The 19,167-nt window shown below is 41.3% G+C and overlaps 2 protein-coding genes across 7 annotated transcripts in view; both read left to right on the forward strand.

Annotated features, from left to right (window-relative positions):
- The window catches only part of LOC117537787 (low affinity immunoglobulin gamma Fc region receptor II-like), a 122,910-nt gene that overhangs the window by 3,066 nt on the left and 100,677 nt on the right, over positions 1-19,167 (forward strand). The window lies entirely within an intron of this gene.
- LOC117537792 (coxsackievirus and adenovirus receptor homolog) lies at positions 14,022-15,255 on the forward strand. The gene is made up of 2 exons (XM_034203162.1): positions 14,022-14,376; positions 14,572-15,255. Exons 1-2 carry the CDS (start codon positions 14,037-14,039, stop codon positions 14,778-14,780), a joined length of 549 nt encoding a protein of 182 aa, XP_034059053.1. The 5' UTR covers positions 14,022-14,036; the 3' UTR covers positions 14,781-15,255.

A 19,167-nucleotide genomic window follows, 5' to 3' on the forward strand; every position in this document is an offset into this window, starting at 1 on the left:
GTTAAACTCAAATACCTGTACTTTCTACTTCTTACATGTTGAACTCAAATACCTGTACTTTCTATTCTCACATGTTGAACTCAAATACCTGTACTTTCTACTTCTTACATGTTGAACTCAAATACCTGTACTTTCTACTTCTTACATGTTGAAACAAATACCTGTACTTTCTACTCTCACATGTTGAACACAAATACCTGTACTTTCTACTTCTTACATGTTGAACTCAAATACCTGTACTTTCTACTTCTACATGTTGAACTCAAATACCTGTACTTTCTACTTCTTACATGTTGAACTCAAATACCTGTACTTTCTACTTCTTACATGTTGAACTCAAATACCTGTACTTTCTACTTCTACATGTTGAACTCAAATACCTGTACTTTCTACTTCTACATGTTGAACACAATACCTGTACTTTCTACTTCTTACATGTTGAACCAAATACCTGTACTTTCTACTTCTTACATGTTGAACTCAAATACCTGTACTTTCTACTTCTTACATGTTGAACCAAATACCTGTACTTTCTACTTCTTACATGTTGAACCAAATACCTGTACTTTCTACTTCTACATGTTGAACTCAAATACCTGTACTTTCTACTTCTCACATGTTGAACACAAATACCTGTACTTTCTACTTCTTACATGTTGAACAAATACCTGTACTTTCTACTTCTCACATGTTGAACTCAAATACCTGTACTTTTACTTCTCACATGTTGAACTCAAATACCTGTACTTTCTACTTCTTACATGTTGAACTCAAATACCTGTACTTTCTACTTCTTACATGTTGAACTCAAATACCTGTACTTTCTACTTCTTACATGTTGAAACAAATACCTGTACTTTCTACTTCTTACATGTTGAACTCAAATACCTGTACTTTCTACTTCTACATGTTGAACTCAAATACCTGTACTTTCTACTTCTCACATGTTGAACTCAAATACCTGTACTTTCTACTTCTTACATGTTGAACTCAAATACCTGTACTTTCTACTTCTTACATGTTGAACTCAAATACCTGTACTTTCTACTTCTTCCATGTTGAACTCAAATACCTGTACTTTCTACTTCTACATGTTGAACTCAAATACCTGTACTTTCTACTTCTCACATGTTGAACTCAAATACTTGTACTTTCTACTTCTCTCATTTCCAAACAGCTGGTTCCTTTAGTCTGAATGTGTGTTTGATGCGTGATCATTATTCTTTAGAGTCATTGCCTATTGATTTGAACACGATCCGTGTATCCATCATTTCCTGGTCTTCTCTAAAGAAGAGGGACCAATGGAAACGTTGTCATGTTGCCGTTGTTCAGCATGGAAACATTCATTAGCTAACAAGGACATTATTGTTCTATTGATATAAAGGGAGGTCAGGTACTCTTTAAAGCAGCTGCTAGCTATGGGTACTTTTTACTGAAGTACACTTCAAAGCCTCTTTACTTTCACTTGAGGAAAGAAGTTTAGTCAGTACATCTACTTTCACCAGAGTATTTTTAAACACGAGTATCTGTACTTCTACTTGAGTACAGGATGTGTGTACTTTTGCCATCTCAGTTACATCTCAGACTTCTTCTCTTAATGTTAATGACCGTATTAATTCCTCATGAGATCCTCCAGGTCTCAGTAGGCGTTGTTTCGTCTCTGAATCTATAGCCCTGATGACGCTGGGACTAATCTTTAGTTTCTGAGTCAGGACGCTCTGAGTCCTGACACGGTGTACAAATACACATCAATACTCTGTATTCTGGATCATCAGTGAGAGCAGGATGACCTCTCGGTTACACAAAGTTACTGAGAGCAAAGTCAAAGGTCGATCCCTCTCAATGTGTCCAAAGAGAGAACACTGAACTCAGTCATGATAACAACGAACGATCCATGCTGAGATTAGATATTCAAATAGTTTGACATTGGGAGAGTTCATTTCTCTTTGATTGGATGGAGAGTTTGGCTCTTATGAATATTCCTTTCTGAAATTAAGCAGAATTCAGCATTATCTGTCTCTTCCTAACAAGCTAGCACGACATCGACGGGCCAATGGCTCTGAGTGTTTATCACCAGGTCGGATGACACGGACGAGGAATCTGACTTGGTGTTGTTGTGCGTACAAATAAAACACAAATGAAAAACACAGATAGAAACTATTTGAAGAAACTGTAGTAACATTTAAACATATATTACAAAATATAGTAAAATATAGCAGTATTTACATAGAAATGGAATAAAATATGTGCAGGAATGAAAAACAAAATATTCAAAGTCAAGTCAACTTTATTGTCAATCTTCCAGTTTGTGTGTACGGAGAGATCGAAATACCGTTTCCCACAATCCAGAGGAATACAAAATAAAAATGAATATAACAATGTGTATAAAAGATGTATACAGGGCTGGTTTTTGGTATAGGCGGTCGCCTAGGGCAGGGGTTCCCAAACTTTGCCATGCCAAGGACCCCCATATAGCATTATCCTCTGGCAGGGACCCCCCTGTGCAATTTTTCTTTTAAATGATGTGTACAAGTGCCTCCCGATGGAACATGCAGTGCGTTGCCACTACATTTGGGGCCTTCTGCCTGATCGAAGCTGTCACTCCGCTTTCTTTACCTTCCAGTGCTTTGCAAAATAATATTTCCTCAACAAAGTTGTCTTCTGAAATAAATCTGATGTATGCAAGCAATTCTGCGACATTTGCTACATCCGTGCTCTCATCCAGCTGCAGAGCGAACACTAGCTCTCACTTGCTCCAACAGCTCGATTCTGATTGGCTTGAAGGGCGGTCTTGTGATTCAAAAACAAAAAATATGAAAAGATTGGCATCAAAGGACACATAGATTGATAGATATGTAGTTATTAATAACATCTAAAAAATAAATAAATAAATAAAACTTTTAAAAAAAAAAAAATCCCTTTTCCCTCAAACTTTGAGTGACCCCCCTGCGGCCCCCCGGGGGGTCGGGGCCCCCACTTTGAAAAACACTGGCCTAGGGCACCAGATCTGTGGAGCTGCTGCGCTGGCAGCTCTGGGAAGGAAAACAGTGTTTTGACTGTTTGCGCTCACCCTAATGTTCGGCCTTGATGTAACAGCATTCATGATGAAGTCAAGGTAACACCCTTTTCACCCCGGTTACACGTTTCATCTGCCCCGTACGATGGGCGCTGTAAGTGATGAAAGTGGGGGGTGTTGGCTTATCAGGCGCCTGCAGCTCACAGCCAAAGTGGGTGTGGGATCGAGCGAGAGAGATAAATGCAATTTATGTAAACACATATTTCCAAGGCGCTCCTTTATAATTATTGGGGTAAACAGGTTTGAAATCATTCCGATGTAAACTATAGGACAGTAAACCAGACATATCATTTAAAACTGGAGAGATAAAAAAATATGCATAAATAAATGTTAACTGGTAAAATAAGATATGAATGAAGAACAAAAATAAAATAAGTTACATTTATTTGCTATTGGCTATGATAGGTTACTGGTTATGTTCACATACTTATTTGATTATTAAAATATAAACCGATCTTTTTCATATGGGTGTTTAGAGTTGTACCCCTAGGTCAGGTCTCTAGTAATGTGTGCTCAAAGTGCACCAGATTGAAGCATTTTACTTTACATTTTCAAACATTTCTTCCCGGGGGGGCATACCCCCGGACCCCCCTAGAGCAGGGGTGGCCAACCAGTCGGAGGTTAAGAGCCACATTTTTTCTATGTTACTGCAAAGAGCCACATCAAACACACAGTCACTGATAACGCTTGTTTCAGGTTTTTTGTTTTCTGGAGACAAGATTTCAACCACGTCACTGATGCATCTTTGTGGCATTGGGATATATATTTTTTAAATCCTCTGGAGCAGAGAGAGGAGCTGTGGATTATTGTTATTGATTAATGCATCAGTGTTTCTTAGGGTCAAAAACACTAAACTCACAACTTAAAATGAAAGTGTTTAGTTTATTTAATAAAAGAGCACATGTTCAATGTGAACAGTGACAGTAGTTATAGATTATTTGCAATTTGGTGCTATATATATATTTAAAAAAAATATATTATATATATATTTTTGAAACACCTTGAATTTCAGGGGGGGCGCGGGGCTCCGTTGGCGGGGCGCAGCACCCCTCCAACACAATGGTAGGGGAAACACTGGATAGTGTTTAATCAACGATAGGTTTTCCCCCCCTCAAAGGTGATTGATTCACTGCATCGCAGGTATTATTGTGATTGGCTCTTGGGTCACATCAAAATTAGATGCGCTGTCATCCTCTCATACTGACTCCTGACACCACACATACACACGTAGGGAGAGCCGGGACAAAAGTAACACGGGACGAAAGTAACGGAGCGATTTTATCCGAGCCCAAACAACTTTGACCGGCCAAATTACGTCAGAATGATCAGCATTCAATACTTAACAGACCTACTAAATATCAGGTTTAGCTGTCAGGAGTAGCTAGTGTTGTCACGATACCAACATTTTGGTTTCGATACCAAGTCAAGAATTGCGATTCCGATTCTTTTTCGATATTTTTCTTAAAAAAAGGGAAACAGTCTTAAATGTAATTATTGTGCTTTATTTCACACCAGAACCATAACCATAACACACCTTTTAAACAATGAGAACAATAAATAAAATAAATGACAAGATTTCCTATTAAATACAATTAATACATTTCTTACAGACAGGCCTCGTGGTGTCCGTAGCTTGCCCTCACTGTCAGAGATATAGCTAAAATACTTCCAAATTTCGCTTCTGGCGTCTTTTTTGTCAACAAGCCGAGGGCGCAGCGGCAGTTGCACTCCCCACTTGCAGCCATGCTTCTCGTTTTCTCACATGCTCTGGCAGCTTAGCGCGTGCACGAGAGAGGGGAGGCACTTAGAGCGTGCTTGAGAGGGGCGGGACTGCAGGCACGGCTGCAGAGCAGGGAGTGGAAGCAGAGCGCTGAACACCACACGGCTCTTATTAAAACGGCGGCTTTCTCACCGGAGTACTTTTCCCCGTCATTCTTAAAGTACCGATACTAATGAAACGGCGGAATCGTAACGTTTTTAACGGCAGGGTATCGCGGGTACCTTTCAAGTATCGGTACACCGTGCAACACTAGTCAGGAGTCAATGTCTCTCCCCCAAACTCACACATATACAATTCGATATGAACTGAAGAGCCGCATGAAACTAGGCAAGAGCCGCATGCGGCTCGAGAGCCGCGGGTTGGCCACCCCTGCACTAGAGGATGTGACGTCCACACCCCAATTAAAACATCTTCATACAATACTGAATACATTTGAAGCCTTTTTGATGGATATAACCAGCATGTCAATACGTTTCTGTTTTTGTAGTGTGTTGGTCTTTTGTAGAGATTTTTCATTTATTCTTTATATATTCTATTCTGTATTCCTTGGATACTTTTATCTTTTCTACTGAACGATTTTCTGGCAGGGGGGGGCGCCAGCTAAAATCTCACCTAGGGCAGCAAATTGGTTAGAACCGGCCCTGTATGTATACCTATAAATACACAATCAACAGATACATTTACATAAGCACACATGAAGACACAAATGATTGCGTGCATTGTGTGTTTCCACCCTCATCGTGTGTTTGTGGGTAAACCCCGCAGACTGTTTGCTGTAAACGAGACGTTCAGGGTCATCGAGCAGCTCTGTGAGCGTTTATAAGAAAATCCATTGAAATGTTCCTAAATAAATCACAGACACTGGAAATCATACATAGTGGTTTAATCACACTGTAGATATTATTCTATTATTTATTCTCCCGTTGTTTATTTGTCTCTCTGGAAACTGATCTGGGTGGAACTCCGTGACGCAGAGTGTGTTGTTCAAGGGATATTCACTTTAGTCGTGTCTCGTTGATAATCCATCTTTACAGTGAACACTCAACCCCGTGTTTTATCAGAAGCACTTTAGTTCTGCTTTCTGTTTCAGTGAATCCAAACTGATCCGGCTCTATTAAGAACTGTCAGGCGGTGCTTTCAAGGACACTGTTGGGGAAATCCTGAGTGTCCTCCTCCAACATGAGAGCAACATGATAACAAAGGTATCCCACCTGTAGCTGTGAACATGACAGGATGTGTGATTACCTAGAAGAGCATCAGGACTGTTTGAGGCAGATGATTAGCCGCTTTCACACCAAGTACTTTGCCGTACTTAGTTCCCCCGAACTCTTTAGTTTCCTGGAACTAAAGAGTAGATCGCGTTCACACCGGAATAAGTCCCTGAGGGTGGATTACGCAAAGGAAGCCGCTGACGTCCCTTCTTCTTCTTCTGCTTTGGGTTTACTGGCAGGCCGCAAACCACTTCACGGCGTGTACTGAAAGTAAATCGCCCCCCGAAGTCCCGGGTAAATCGCCAGAACGCCGACACTTCCTCATCTCCACCGCTCCCACGTTTTATTTTGTGTTGCCATAAGTTATTCTCTCTCCGTTGGTGCGCGGGGCTAATGCTAATGCTAATAATGCTAATGCGAGCAAATCAAATGGCGGCTTCACAAAACTTGTCTGAGCTTTACGGGGCATGGTTTGCAATCCGCCCAGCCAATCAGAAATGTGAATGTTTTCCTCCCCAGGAAAGTACCTGCTCTCTAGCAGGGACTGAAAAGGTTCTCATGAACTAATTTCTAGTTCCAGATCTTTTTGGTGTGAACGCAAAATCCCAGGAACTATCGGAACTATTCCTGGGAAAAGTACTCCGGTGTGAAAGCGCCTATAGCTATGCAGTGGCGGTTCAGTGTGATTAACATGATGATTCACAAGTAGCGTGGCGTGGGAAAAAAATTAGGGGAAGCCAATAATACGTCCTTTCTTTTGGGTCGGGGGTGTGGTGGTCATAATAATAACGTAACCAGATGAGTGATTACAGCACCCGGTATCATTTTACACACATTTGTATCATACGATGCAGGACTTACACACGCCTGTTATCTAACCGACAGGTCCGCACGCGCTCTCCAGCCCAAACTCTAATAAGCATTCATTCACAAACTAAATCAGGAGACCTTTAACGTCTTGCGTCCGATTCGCTCCTTTGTTCCTCGCTGTACACAGCTCCAGTTTGGGCATCGGCCTGTCATCAGATTGTATTTGTTGTTGCTGCTGTAGCGGAAGTTTAGTACAATTTTTTTTTTGATGAAATACTCCAAATCTCCACCCTCCATAATTGCACTTGCTTCAGTTGCTTGCTACTTTCTAACGGCGGTGAGAGTGGTGCAGTGACGCTATCTATCTTCTATCGATTAGATTTATGATTCGAAAATTATAAAAGTAGGGTAGACATGTGGATATTATCCGACTGAACACAACGTGCATTTATCCAACAGGTTCGTTTTCCACTGACCTTATTTCGAGCTATTTTCCTAAATCCTATGGAGAAATCCCACTGCTTTCTGTCGAGGGAACCCGAGCGCAGCTTACTTCCGGGTTTTAGGATGCGTCACTGCAAAACTAAGTTGATGTGATTTGATTGGATTGTGAGGCAAGGGAAGCCAGCCGCCTCTGGCTTCCCTTGGCATGGCCCTGACCAATCACAGGTTGGCAGGGGCATCACGTGAGCCTCATCTGATTGGTCAATCTCTCAATTTTTTTTCACCAAGGGAAGCCAATTTCGGCTGGCCTCCTCTCGCAACAGAGAGTGCAATCTACTGTTTCACCATAACATCTAGAGGGGCGCTGTTTGTTTCACTCTTTGTAAAATACTCAATGAGAATGGGGGAGAGACGGACCGGCAGCAACACAGCACAGAATTTCCGAAACTAAACGAAGTTATAACTACACTCCGAAAAAACAGGGGAAGCCTGGCTTCCCTTGGCCTCCGGGAGAAAACGCCACTGATGATTCAGCCTCTATGGAGAGAGACATCAAGCATGCTCATTTCTGACGTGGAGCTAATCTGAAGTAAACATTGAATACTGCTTTCTATTCCTCCATCTTGTGACTGTGTAACTTCCTCTCTTGATATCAGCATGTGAAGGACACTGTTCAGGAACTAGTTGATGCTCTGTATGTGATGACTCCTTCCATTCTGGAGAGGATCACAGACACATGGATCCTGAGATTCAAGCTCAAACCGGGGACCAGGGATTATTACAAATGTTATGTATTGAGAAAAAAGTTTGAGATTTTGAGACAAAAGTCAGAATTTTTGGAAAAAAATCAGAACTTTGAGAAGAAAAAAAAAGTCTGAATTTTGAGAATAAGTCACTGCTAAGGAACTAGGTGATGCTCTGTATTTCCCCTTTCACATCAACGCGGTTCCCGTTCTAGCTCCTCTTGAGCTCTTCTGGTTCGGAACCGGTTTTTATGTTCAGCCCCGTGTTGTTCACACCGCACAGAGCCCGAGTGGTGCTGCGTCATAAAACTGTTTGGGGTTTTCCATCGTTGTGTACAAACTGGACAAAAGTGGGCTTGTTGTTGTTGTTCAGGATGTTGATCCCGCCCCTGCCTCCGACGTAAGCGTGACGTATGCGGCTCTTGCTTCTAGTCCAGGGGTGCCCAACCAGTCGATCAGTCGACCGGTCGATCGCGAGATGTGTCTAAAAATAGAACAATATTCTGTTGTATCATTAATAACATAATCTTCCTGTGCCAGAATAATGCACTTGAACGCATCAAAGCTTTGTGATTGGCCGGCGTGACCCCATGTGTCGGGGCGTGGCTGGTGGGCAGTGGGCACTGGTTAGCTGACGTTGTCCGTGGCAACAGGAGTGACAGTCCGCACTCACACAGAAGCCAAAAAGCGTGGCTATGTAACAGAGTTAAAATGTGAATACATAATTATAAGTTTGTGAATGTTTCATTCATAATAAGTTGTGAATTTTAAGAGATGAGATCGTTTCATTTAAATACATTGCTTTTAAAATTGTTCTTTGTGACACGAAGAAAACTTCTGTGTAACTTTTGATTCATCATCACTATATAAATTAACTTGCCTTGCCTTGTACAAATACCTCAACCCCGTGTTTTATGAGAAGTGCTTTAGTTCTGCTTTCTGTCTCATGACGTGAATCCAAAAGGAACCGGCCTATCAGGTTCTGCCAGGCGGCTTTCAAGGACACCATGGAGGTTTTATTTGTCATGTAAACAAGTCTGACCGCTTCCTGCTGAGCCAAAACAACAACAACAGCTGACTGAGGAAATCTGCATTCAATGATAAAGTGAAGCCTGGTTTCTAGTCCGTGTTCCTGCGGAGAGAGCGCTCGGTTCTTCCATAGGAAAATAATATTAAAATGAATGCAAATATAGAGATGTAAAACTGAGTATTTGCCTTTCAGCCTTAAGTTTCTGTTTCCAGTCAACGAGAGAATGAATATGTTGATTATCAGAACCTGAAGAGTCTCCTTGAAGGAGTCTCCTTGAAGGAGTTTCCTTGAAGGAGTCTCCTTGAAGTCTCATTTATTGAAATGTCATGAAGATATCTCTGTCCTGCTGTTTTCAATCAACTGTTGTTTATATCCATGTTAATACTTGTGATTGTTGGGGATTGTTTTAATTATTATATAATATATCCTAATATGATTCTTATTTAAACTAATTTAAATAGTTTTGATGTAGAAGTTTGATGTTTTTATTATTTAATTAATTTGTAATTTTCACAAGGTGAATGTCACATGTTAACCTCTGAGTCACTGGACAGACTTTAGAGCCTCAGTTTCAAAATAAGAGCATGGAAAACCCCCTCAGTCTGATTCAAATCATCTCTTTCACTTCTTAGGAACTCTGTTCTGTAACAGGGTGTGTCAGTTTAGTGTGTGTGTGTGTGTGTGTGTGTGTGTGTGTGTGTGTGTGTGTGTGTGTGTGTGTGTGTGTGTGTGTGTGTGTGTGTGTGTGTGTGTGTGTGTGTGTGTGTGTGTGTGTAGAGATGAACTGATGCCAAACAGGATACATTAGAGGTTAAATTAAAATTAATTAGACACTCAGTCTGTTTAATGTGTGTGTGTGTGTGTGTGTCAGTTTAATGTGTGTGTGTGCGTGTCAGTTTAATGTGTGTGTGTGTGTCAGTTTAATGTGTGTGTGTGTGTGTCAGTTTAATGTGTGTGTGTGTGTGTGTGTGTGTGTGTGTGTGTGTGTGTGTGTGTGTGTGTGTGTGTGTGTGTGTGTGTGTGTGTGTGTGTGTTGTGTGTGTGTGTGTGTGTGTGTGTGTGTGTGTGTGTGTGTGTGTGTGTGTGTGTGGAGTTACTTTGAAAACGTAATCAGTTCCTGAATACAGTTACGTGTCTTAAAAAAGTCACGTATTCAGAATACTTTTGGAATACTTTCTGTCTCCATAACAGATGGGTATGTTTTGGTGAACAGGAGACACTTGTTTTAATGGATTATCAAGAACTCAAACACAACAGCTGCTCCCAAACTATGGAACTCTCTCCCCCTTCACATCCGACAGTCTGACACAATCACCACATTCACCTCCCTCCTCTCTCCCCACCTGTTCGATCAGCCTTCTCACTGCAGTACTACATGTCTCCATGTTCCCTGTTACAGTCCTTTTGTACTGACTTCAACCTTTCCTTAGAATATTTTATGAATTGTAAGGTAAGGTGTCCTTGGGTGCTTTGAAAGGCGCCCCTAAATAGAATTAATTATTATTATTATTTATTATTATTTATTATCTGAAACGATGTAATAACTTTTAAAACGTGTTCCAGTCACTTGCCCATCTAACCATCTCCGTTTCTAACTTTCAATATATTTAAAAAATACAAACATTTGTATCATCTGTTGTAGACCCAAATAAATACAATAAAATAATAATCATTCTCAAAGATTAACGCCATTCTTAAAATGTATAAACGAACAATAGTTTGATTAATATTGATTAGAGTGCACAAAATAAATTAAATAATTGAGAGAAGAAAAATAGATATGTTATCTATCAAACCCCAGTTAGATTAACATTCATTAGCACACTTTGTTTGAGATGGCGCAGACAAATCAACTTCCGGTGAGACCGAGGAGCGAGGAAATGAAAATAGTCGACCTGAGACAGGGGGCCCTTCTCACTTCTCTTATTTTTCATTTCCTCGCTCCTTGGTCCTCGGTCTCACCGGAAGTTGATTTGTCTGCGCCATCTTGAGTAGCGTCCCATGGCTCTTATTTCTGCCGGAGGAGCGATAACCGAGGAACCACCAGACCATCCTTCGTTGAAATCCTCAGACACTCGCCCCGCCCCCTTACTGTGTATCGCTCACTGATTGGACGATGCAGTGCATGCACTGATCTGATGCTTCTTGACATGAGAGCAGTTTCCCAGCGGAGTGAAGAAAACACATGAACCTCACGGGACTCACTCCTCAGTTTATACCGTGTTTTGTTTCAATTCCTGTTTCATTTAGTTACAAATATGTGAAATATCTGAACAACAAAGTGGGCAACAATCATTTTATTCATTTATTGGAAACATTTTCATGATCACTTTTTTCGTTTATACATTTTAAGAATGGCGTTTATCTTTTTTGAGGATGAGTTCTTATTTTATTTTATTTATTGGGGTCTACAACAGATGATGCAAATGTTAGTGTCAGTAAATGTGTGCTAACAGGGGGGGGGGGGGTGTGGAAACAACGGGGACAGAGCTGCTGTCAGACGATCAGCTGTTCAGCGTTCATCTTTTGAACAGTAAGAAAACCAAAGCAATGCTCTTTGCTCCCAAGTCAGCGTCCTCTTGCCTCTCCATTGACACCCTTGATGGCGTCTCTGTTGAGTTTGTCGATACCTACAAATATCTTGGCTTTTGGTTGGACAGTAATCTGAACTTCAAACATCACATTGAAGTTCTATCAAAGAAATTGAAATTCACTCTCGGCTTCCTTTCAGACTTAAATGTTGTTTTTCAACTTCTTCCCGTAAAAGGTTGGTCTCTGGCTTATACCTGTCCCAGCTGGACTACGGTGATCCATCTATAGATGTGCCTGTCCCTCTGTTTGGGCCCAACCTGACCCACTCTACCAAGCTGCACTGCGTTGTATATCAGATGCACCCTATAGGACTCATCATTGCACACTGTACAGCCTAACTGGATGGTCCTCACTTAGTGTGCGCAGGATGCAGCATTGGCTTTTATTCATGTATAAAGACATTTCAGGAAAGCTTCCACTCTACATCTGAGCCAGATCTGCTCCAGCTTGTGACTCTCAGAGCCTCAGACCCAGTGCCTGGATACAGACCCAGTGCCTGGATACAGACCCAGTGCCTGGATACAGGCCCAGTGCTTGGATACAGACCCGGTGCCTGGATACGGGTCCAGGTGCCTGGATACAGAACCAGTGCCTGGATACGGGTCCAGGTGCCTGGATACAGACCCATGTTCCTGGATACGGGTCCAGGTGCCTGGATACGGGTCCAGGTGCCTGGATACGGGTCCAGGTGCCTGGATACAGACCCAGGTTCCTGGATACGGGTCCAGGTGCCTGGATACGGGTGCTGGTCTGTCCTTCAGCACACTGACACACTCTGTCACTCTGGTGGCCTCTGATGAAGCTGCTGTCTTTTAATATATGATTATTTCTCTGCTCCAGTTCGTTCCTCTCAGATCCTTCCTTCAGTCAGTCATCGCATGTCAGTCAATAGAGCTTTGAAAAATGTGTCCAAGTCAACAAAATGTTTTTGTGAGTGAAGGCCAGAGCTAAATTATATAGTTTGATTGTGTAATTACAAGGTGAGAGAAAATAAATCCACATCCTCCTATGAAACCTATTTTATTTACATGGTATACTTATACTTACTTGCATTAGAACATTTGCATGTTGAACTACATGCTGATATATTTTCCCAGCCTCAAGGAAATATAATAGAATAAATGGATTCATAATGTAAACTATATCAAACACCACATGCATGGCAATTAACCCCTTTCTGTCTGCTATTTAAATTGACTTTGGTTAGTTAATACAAATATTGATATTATATAGATATAGATATATAGCATATCATTGATGCAGTCTTTCAGAACACTTTTAAAATAAAATACTGCAAATGAAGAATATTTTTAACCCTTAAACAGCCAGCGCCACCATTTGGTAGAGCACATTTTGTGTCTTGATGTCTTGCACCACAAGATTCAGAGTTTATAAAGTAAGTACACAGTAAAAGTACTTCATAGTACTTGTGGGGGTAGTTTCAGTAGTACTGAGTCCAACAGGATCAATCTCACGAAGAGAATGGCAACAAAAAAGAATTCCCTCATCAAACTGAGCAGAAGTGGCTTGATGTTGTTCTCAGCAGGGACTTTGACAGAGGATTTCTCACAAAGTACACAGTAAAGTACTTCACTGTATTGTAAGTAGTAGGCTAACTAATACAAAGTCAAACAGTATCAATTTCATTAAGAACTAATGGTTACATTATATTTGTATCATTCATCAAAGACAGCAGAAAACATGCATTACTAAGGAGGGGACTCTGACAGAGGATTACTCACAAAGTACACAGTAAAGTACTTCATTGTATTTCTGGTAGCAGTCAAACTAGAACCGAGTCCAAGAGAGTCAGTTTCCTGAAGAACTTGTGGTAAAACATATTTGTAAAAAAAACGAAGAAGAGTAGCTGATATCAAAAAACTTTATTATTTCATTTTTGCATTTCAAACCTTTATTTAATCTGATTGGTCCATTGAGATCATAGATCTCTTTTTCAAGGGAGACCTGCAGCATATAGGTTCCACATGAAACATAAAACAATAAAGGACATCATACATTATATTTACAGGATACATTTACATACATATTTACAGCCTTAATAACATTCATTTTCTGGGCTCAATATGTGTCTTGGCCATTTTCGTTAAATTTAGCTAAATTCCCCTTGTTTATAATATTATCACTTGTTTTGAAATCACTTCCGCGAGTTTCGCCCCGCCCCTCGCTCCAATGACCATGAGACATTTAGTAAGGTAAAAGCAAAAACACTTCTGTTTCTTTTCAATCAGATGTTGCAGCTGCTTGCAACCTTCCTTGTGAATATACAAACGGCTCACAATGAAATGACTGAGTTTTGCCTTTCTGTTTTTCTCCACATTTAGAAAAGGTGATGAGGGCAGAGCCTGGAGAAGACGTCACTCTTCAGTGTCACATTCCCACAGATGCTGCCATCACTGTGTTAGAGTGGATCAGACCTGAGCTGGAGGAGGACTCCGTCTTCTTCTTCAGAGAAAACAGGCTGATGGAAATCTACCAGGATCCACGTTATCGAGGTCGTGTTCAGCTGAAAGATCCAGAGATGAAGAACGGAGACGCTTCTGTTCTCCTGAAGAACGTCAACACCGACGACACGGGAACGTACGAGTGTCGGGTTCTAACTCACTCCAATAATCGCAGGAAGAGAAACGTGAGAGTGTTTGTGCGCTCTGTCCATCTGACCGTCTCTGAAGGTGAGTCTGTGTTTCTCCTGAAGAGTTCCTCCATTGGTTTAAAGATGATGTTGATGCTCTGTGATCGGTAGATAATGTCTGACATGAGACTGGAGAGGAAGCAGATTGTGTTCTTCATCTCCTTCATGATCAGCTGTTCTCCAACATGAGGGGAGGTCCAGTCGTTTCCTCACTGCTCGCTCTTTCTGTCCTCAGGTCCTGAGAAGTACCTGAAGAATGGAGACGCCAACGATGAACAACCAGGGGGTCCCAGAGGACACGTTGGGTTGGGAGTTGGTTTGGGACCAGTTTGTCTCGTTGTTGTTGTTGTTGTTGTTGTTGTTGTTGGTGGACTTGTTGTGAGATCTAAAAGAGCTAAGGTGAAGAGACCATTAGAGAGTGTTGATGTTGAACTGAACCCCTGACACGTCTCAGAGCTCTTCACACCTGACTGTCCTCCATCCCCTGCTTCTAATCTAAATCATCTTCTCCCTGAATCTCCACCTCGACGTGGTGGAGGGGCTTTACCCTCTGAGACGCAAACACCTGGTGAGGGTTGAACCAAACGTGACTCAGTTTCTAACTTCAGTCTGAGAGAGTGCAGAAATATTCTCCTTCAGTGATCAGCCAATCAGAAGGACTCTGCTGCCGAACACTTAGGATCCACGGTGAAGCCTGTCTTTCCGACTCAGCGCTAACAACATGGCGTCTGATCTGGTGTTGGTGTGTCAGAGCCTGGAAGTGATCGTGAGTTCACAAATATCTGATGCAGTGATTCATGGTGAGGTTATTTAGATATCAGCAGGTCAGCTTGAATCTGAACTCGGTGTGAAGAGGTCTCAAAGTGTGCATCTATCGTGTTGGTGATATATTTCAGTGCAATCTCTAAGTTGTCAGTTCTGGCGAAGGTTCTTGAACGCCTAGTGAGAGAACAGGTAAAGGTGTTTTTATGTAACAATGACATCCTGTCTGAACATCAGTCAGGCTTCAGAAAGCAACACAGCACCATCACTGCCACAATGAAAGTGGTGAATGATGTGGAGAGTATTTTAGACAATAAGCAGAGTTGTGCAGCTCTATTTGTTGACCTATCCAAAGCGTTTGATACCGTCGATCATCGCATCTTAAAGCAGAGGCTACTCAGTATCGGCATGTCCAGCCATGCAGTGGGTGGTTTGTGAACTACCTCTCTGAAAGGTCCCAATGTGTTCACTTTGATGGGCTGTCTTCTGAGTGGTTAAACATTGCTAATGGTGTTCCTCAAGGTTCTGTTTTAGGTCCACTTTTATTCTCCATATCAACAGTTTAGGTGAAAATGTGGATGAAGCTACTTTACATTTGTATGCTGATGATACCGTGATGTACTGTGCAGGTCCCTCCATTCAGGAGGCTGCTGTTAAATTACAGGCTGTTTTTAACATTATTCAGACTCAGCTCTCTGAACTAAAGCTTCTTTTAAATGTTGATAAAACCAAAGTAATGCTCTTTTCTAAAGCTACAAAGACACCAGAGCCTGTTTTAGATATTGTTACTATGCAAGGACAAGTACTTGAAGTGGTTACCTGTTACAAATACCTGGGTATCTGGCTTGATGATTGTCTCTCTTTTAAACTTCAGGTCAATAACCTGCTTAAAAAGCTGAGGGTTAGGCTAGGTTTCTTCTACAGGAACAAGTCCTGTTTCTCTCTTGAGGCCAGGAAAAGGCTCTGTGACCTTTGACCTGTGCTGGACTCTGGTGATCTGGTCTATATGAATGCACCTGCCCATTGCCTGGTCAAGTTAGATGCTGCCTATCACAGCGCACTGAGATTTGTCACAAATTGTAAAGCACTTACTCATCACTGTACCCTTTATGCCAAGGCAGGTCTGCCTTAAAGCTTTGTTGGGTAAACTCCCGTATTATATCTGCTCTCTGATCACACAGAGAGTTGCAAGCAGCTATTGTCAGAGATGGCATGATGTAGTATTGTTAGATGTGCCAAGAGCAAGGACTGTCTTAGGTAAGACAGCTTTTATGTGCAGCTCCACTTGCTTGGAACAATCTTCAGCAAGAATTGAAACTGAGGAATCTCATTCCTCTGCATGTTTTTAAAGCTAGGCTAAATGAAATGCTCGTTGATACTATGGGCACTTGTAAATGTCTATAACTATGTAAATGTATCCTGTAAATATAATGTATGATGTCCTTTATTGTTTCATGTGGAACCTATATGCTGCAGGTCTCCCTTGAAAAAGAGATCTATGATTTCAACGGGACCAATCTGATTAAATAAAGGTTTGAAATTAAATGAGTGCGTTGTTTTTACGTATAGCTCCAGAAACACAGTCTGCTTCAGGTTGATGTGTCTGCAGCTAATATCTCCACTATACTAAATACACTTTGAAAATATACGTCATACATAAATGATTGTCTTGAATAAGACTTTAAAATATTTTTTTTTCTTCTACCAAGTAGATTTACATGAAATGTGAAATAATGAAATCAAACCCAGCACCTCTTTAATATGAAAGTGCTAAAGGGTTAAAACTATACTAATAAGAATGAGATTAAATGATAACTGATTGAAGTTGAATCCGAGCATTCACAGGTAATAAATTGCACTTACCTTTGAGAACAGAAAGTGAATGAAACAACTAAATTCAATCACTTGGATTTAGACTCTTATTCCAACTATTTCACTTTTTTACTATTTTTCTTTTTGTTTACTTGCACTATGTTTCTGTGTATCTGTGTTATTGTGTTGCTCTGTTGGAGGAGCCTGGGAACTCAGATTTTCATCGTCATGACTACACTGTAGCTATGCATGACAATAAAGCCTTGAACCTTGAACCCACAGCTTGCTCTGCACTGTGTTCTGTATTTCAGTGATATCTTTTGTCTTTACTTTAGTAAACTGAAGTTCTATTTGTATCTTTTGTTCTTATTTTCATATCTCTAGATTAAAACTTGAAACACCTTAAATTCTGTCTGAAGTGCACTTTAAAGTCATGTTATAGAGTACCCCCCCCCCCCCCCCCCCCCCCCCCCCCCCTCAGGTCTGCAGTGGAGGTGAAGCTGAAAGTATTTAGCTTTCTGTTTCAGGGAGTTCCAGTTAGCTCTTTATCTCTAAACTCAACGCTCAGCTCGACTAGTGATGTCTGAATGAGCCGTTTCTATTTCATACGTTCTACGTTATTACTCAAACAGACAATAAAGGTTTCAAAGGTCAAAGGTTTCAAAGGTTAAAGGTTAAAGGTCAGCGTGAGTCCTATTTGAACTTAAGGTGAGTGTTTCCTCAGTCTGCTCCGTTCTGCTTCTGCTGCATGTGAAGGCTCTCACTGCTCACTTTTTACCTCACTATATTTATTTGAACTCTTTTACGTATAAACCTGCGCTCTGCTGATGACGCAGTGCTGTGCATCAGATATACACGAACACTGAATATTAATATCCTATAACACTGAATCTAGATACTTTAACAACACACTGAGTCTCTGAGCAGTAACTCCTCTCTGCTCTTCTGTCACATGACTCTTTACCACAGCACCACGTCTCAGACTTCTTCTCTTAATGTTAATGACGTATTCATTCCTCATGAGCAGTGGCGGCGGGTCATTAGGGGCAGGTGGGGCACAGCCCCACCTAGTGTCAGAAGAAAGTATTACAAATAATGATTACAAAAAAATACAAAAAAATAAATAAAAAAACATATAAAATATATTGTAAGGTCATGTTTAATAATCTGATTCGTCTGTACATTTCTGTTTTAGTCTGTGTTCTTCTAATTAGTGTCTAGAGTGCCGTTTTGAGCTGTTTAGAGCCATGTGGGACACAACCCGATCCTGCCCCTCCCTCTCACAGTCTAAGTGAACGGTGATTGTAAAAACTACACTGCGCATGCTCAGAGTATTTTTCTATTTAATGTGTGTGGCAAAAAAATAATGACCGTAGGGGCATAGTGCTCCCATCCCCACCATACGTCATCTCACATAATTCAGAATTGATTGGCTGTAAGTACTCACGTGTGCAGTGCTGCGAAACGTCACGTGTAGTTTGAAGAGGAGACGAGAGAGCAGCATATAGCTAACATCACCAGCGATTAAAAGAAGTAAAAAACTGAAAGAAAATGAATGAAGTTGACCATTTACTGAAGCACACATTTGAGACACTTAGTCTCGGAGAAAACTGGAGGTAAAGCGCCTCGGTGCCCACCATCCACCGGATTTCCAAATGGTCCAGACTGCGGGCAAAGTTAAACGTGGGTTTAACGCTGAGTGGTTTGCTAAAAAGAAATGGCTAACGGCGAGCATCCAGAAGAATTCCCTCTTTTGCTTTCCTTGCCTGCTTTTTGGTGAAGATCAAGGTACTTGGTCGAGGACAGGTTACAAGGACTTAAAGCATCTTTCGGAGAGGACAATGAAGCATGAGAGCAGCAACAGTCATTTGGAAAATGCCGTAAAATTGGGATTACTTGGAAGGGTGAATGTTGCAGCTCAGATTGACAGCGCCTACAGACGTGGCATTGATTCTCATAATAGGAAGGTGGAAGAAAACAGGTACGTGCTTGGTCGGATCATCACCTGTATTAAACTGTGTGGGAAATGTGAGACAGCACTGCGGGGCCACAACGAGTCGGTGGACTCTCTGAATCCAGGGATATTCAGGTCAATTTTCGAGACAATGTGTGAGGGCGATTCCAGGCTTCAACGGCACTACGAAGCTCAGCTTGTTTTCAAAGGGACATCAAGCACCATACAGAATGAACTCTTGGACTGCATGTATGATGTGTACAGGGAGGAAATAGCCAAGCAAGTGGACAACACATCATTTGT

The sequence above is a fragment of the Gymnodraco acuticeps genome, unplaced genomic scaffold, assembly GCF_902827175.1.
Source record: "Gymnodraco acuticeps unplaced genomic scaffold, fGymAcu1.1, whole genome shotgun sequence".
NCBI classification, from domain to species: domain Eukaryota; kingdom Metazoa; phylum Chordata; class Actinopteri; order Perciformes; family Bathydraconidae; genus Gymnodraco; species Gymnodraco acuticeps.

Bases quoted from the DNA above. Each gene is read 5' to 3' on its own strand.
- LOC117537792 (XM_034203162.1), top strand. From the start codon at position 14,037: ATGAGGGCAGAGCCTGGAGAAGACGTCACTCTTCAGTGTCACATTCCC. The intron at 14,377-14,571 runs GTGAGTCTGTGT...TTCTGTCCTCAG, and splicing joins CCATCTGACCGTCTCTGAAG to GTCCTGAGAAGTACCTGAAG.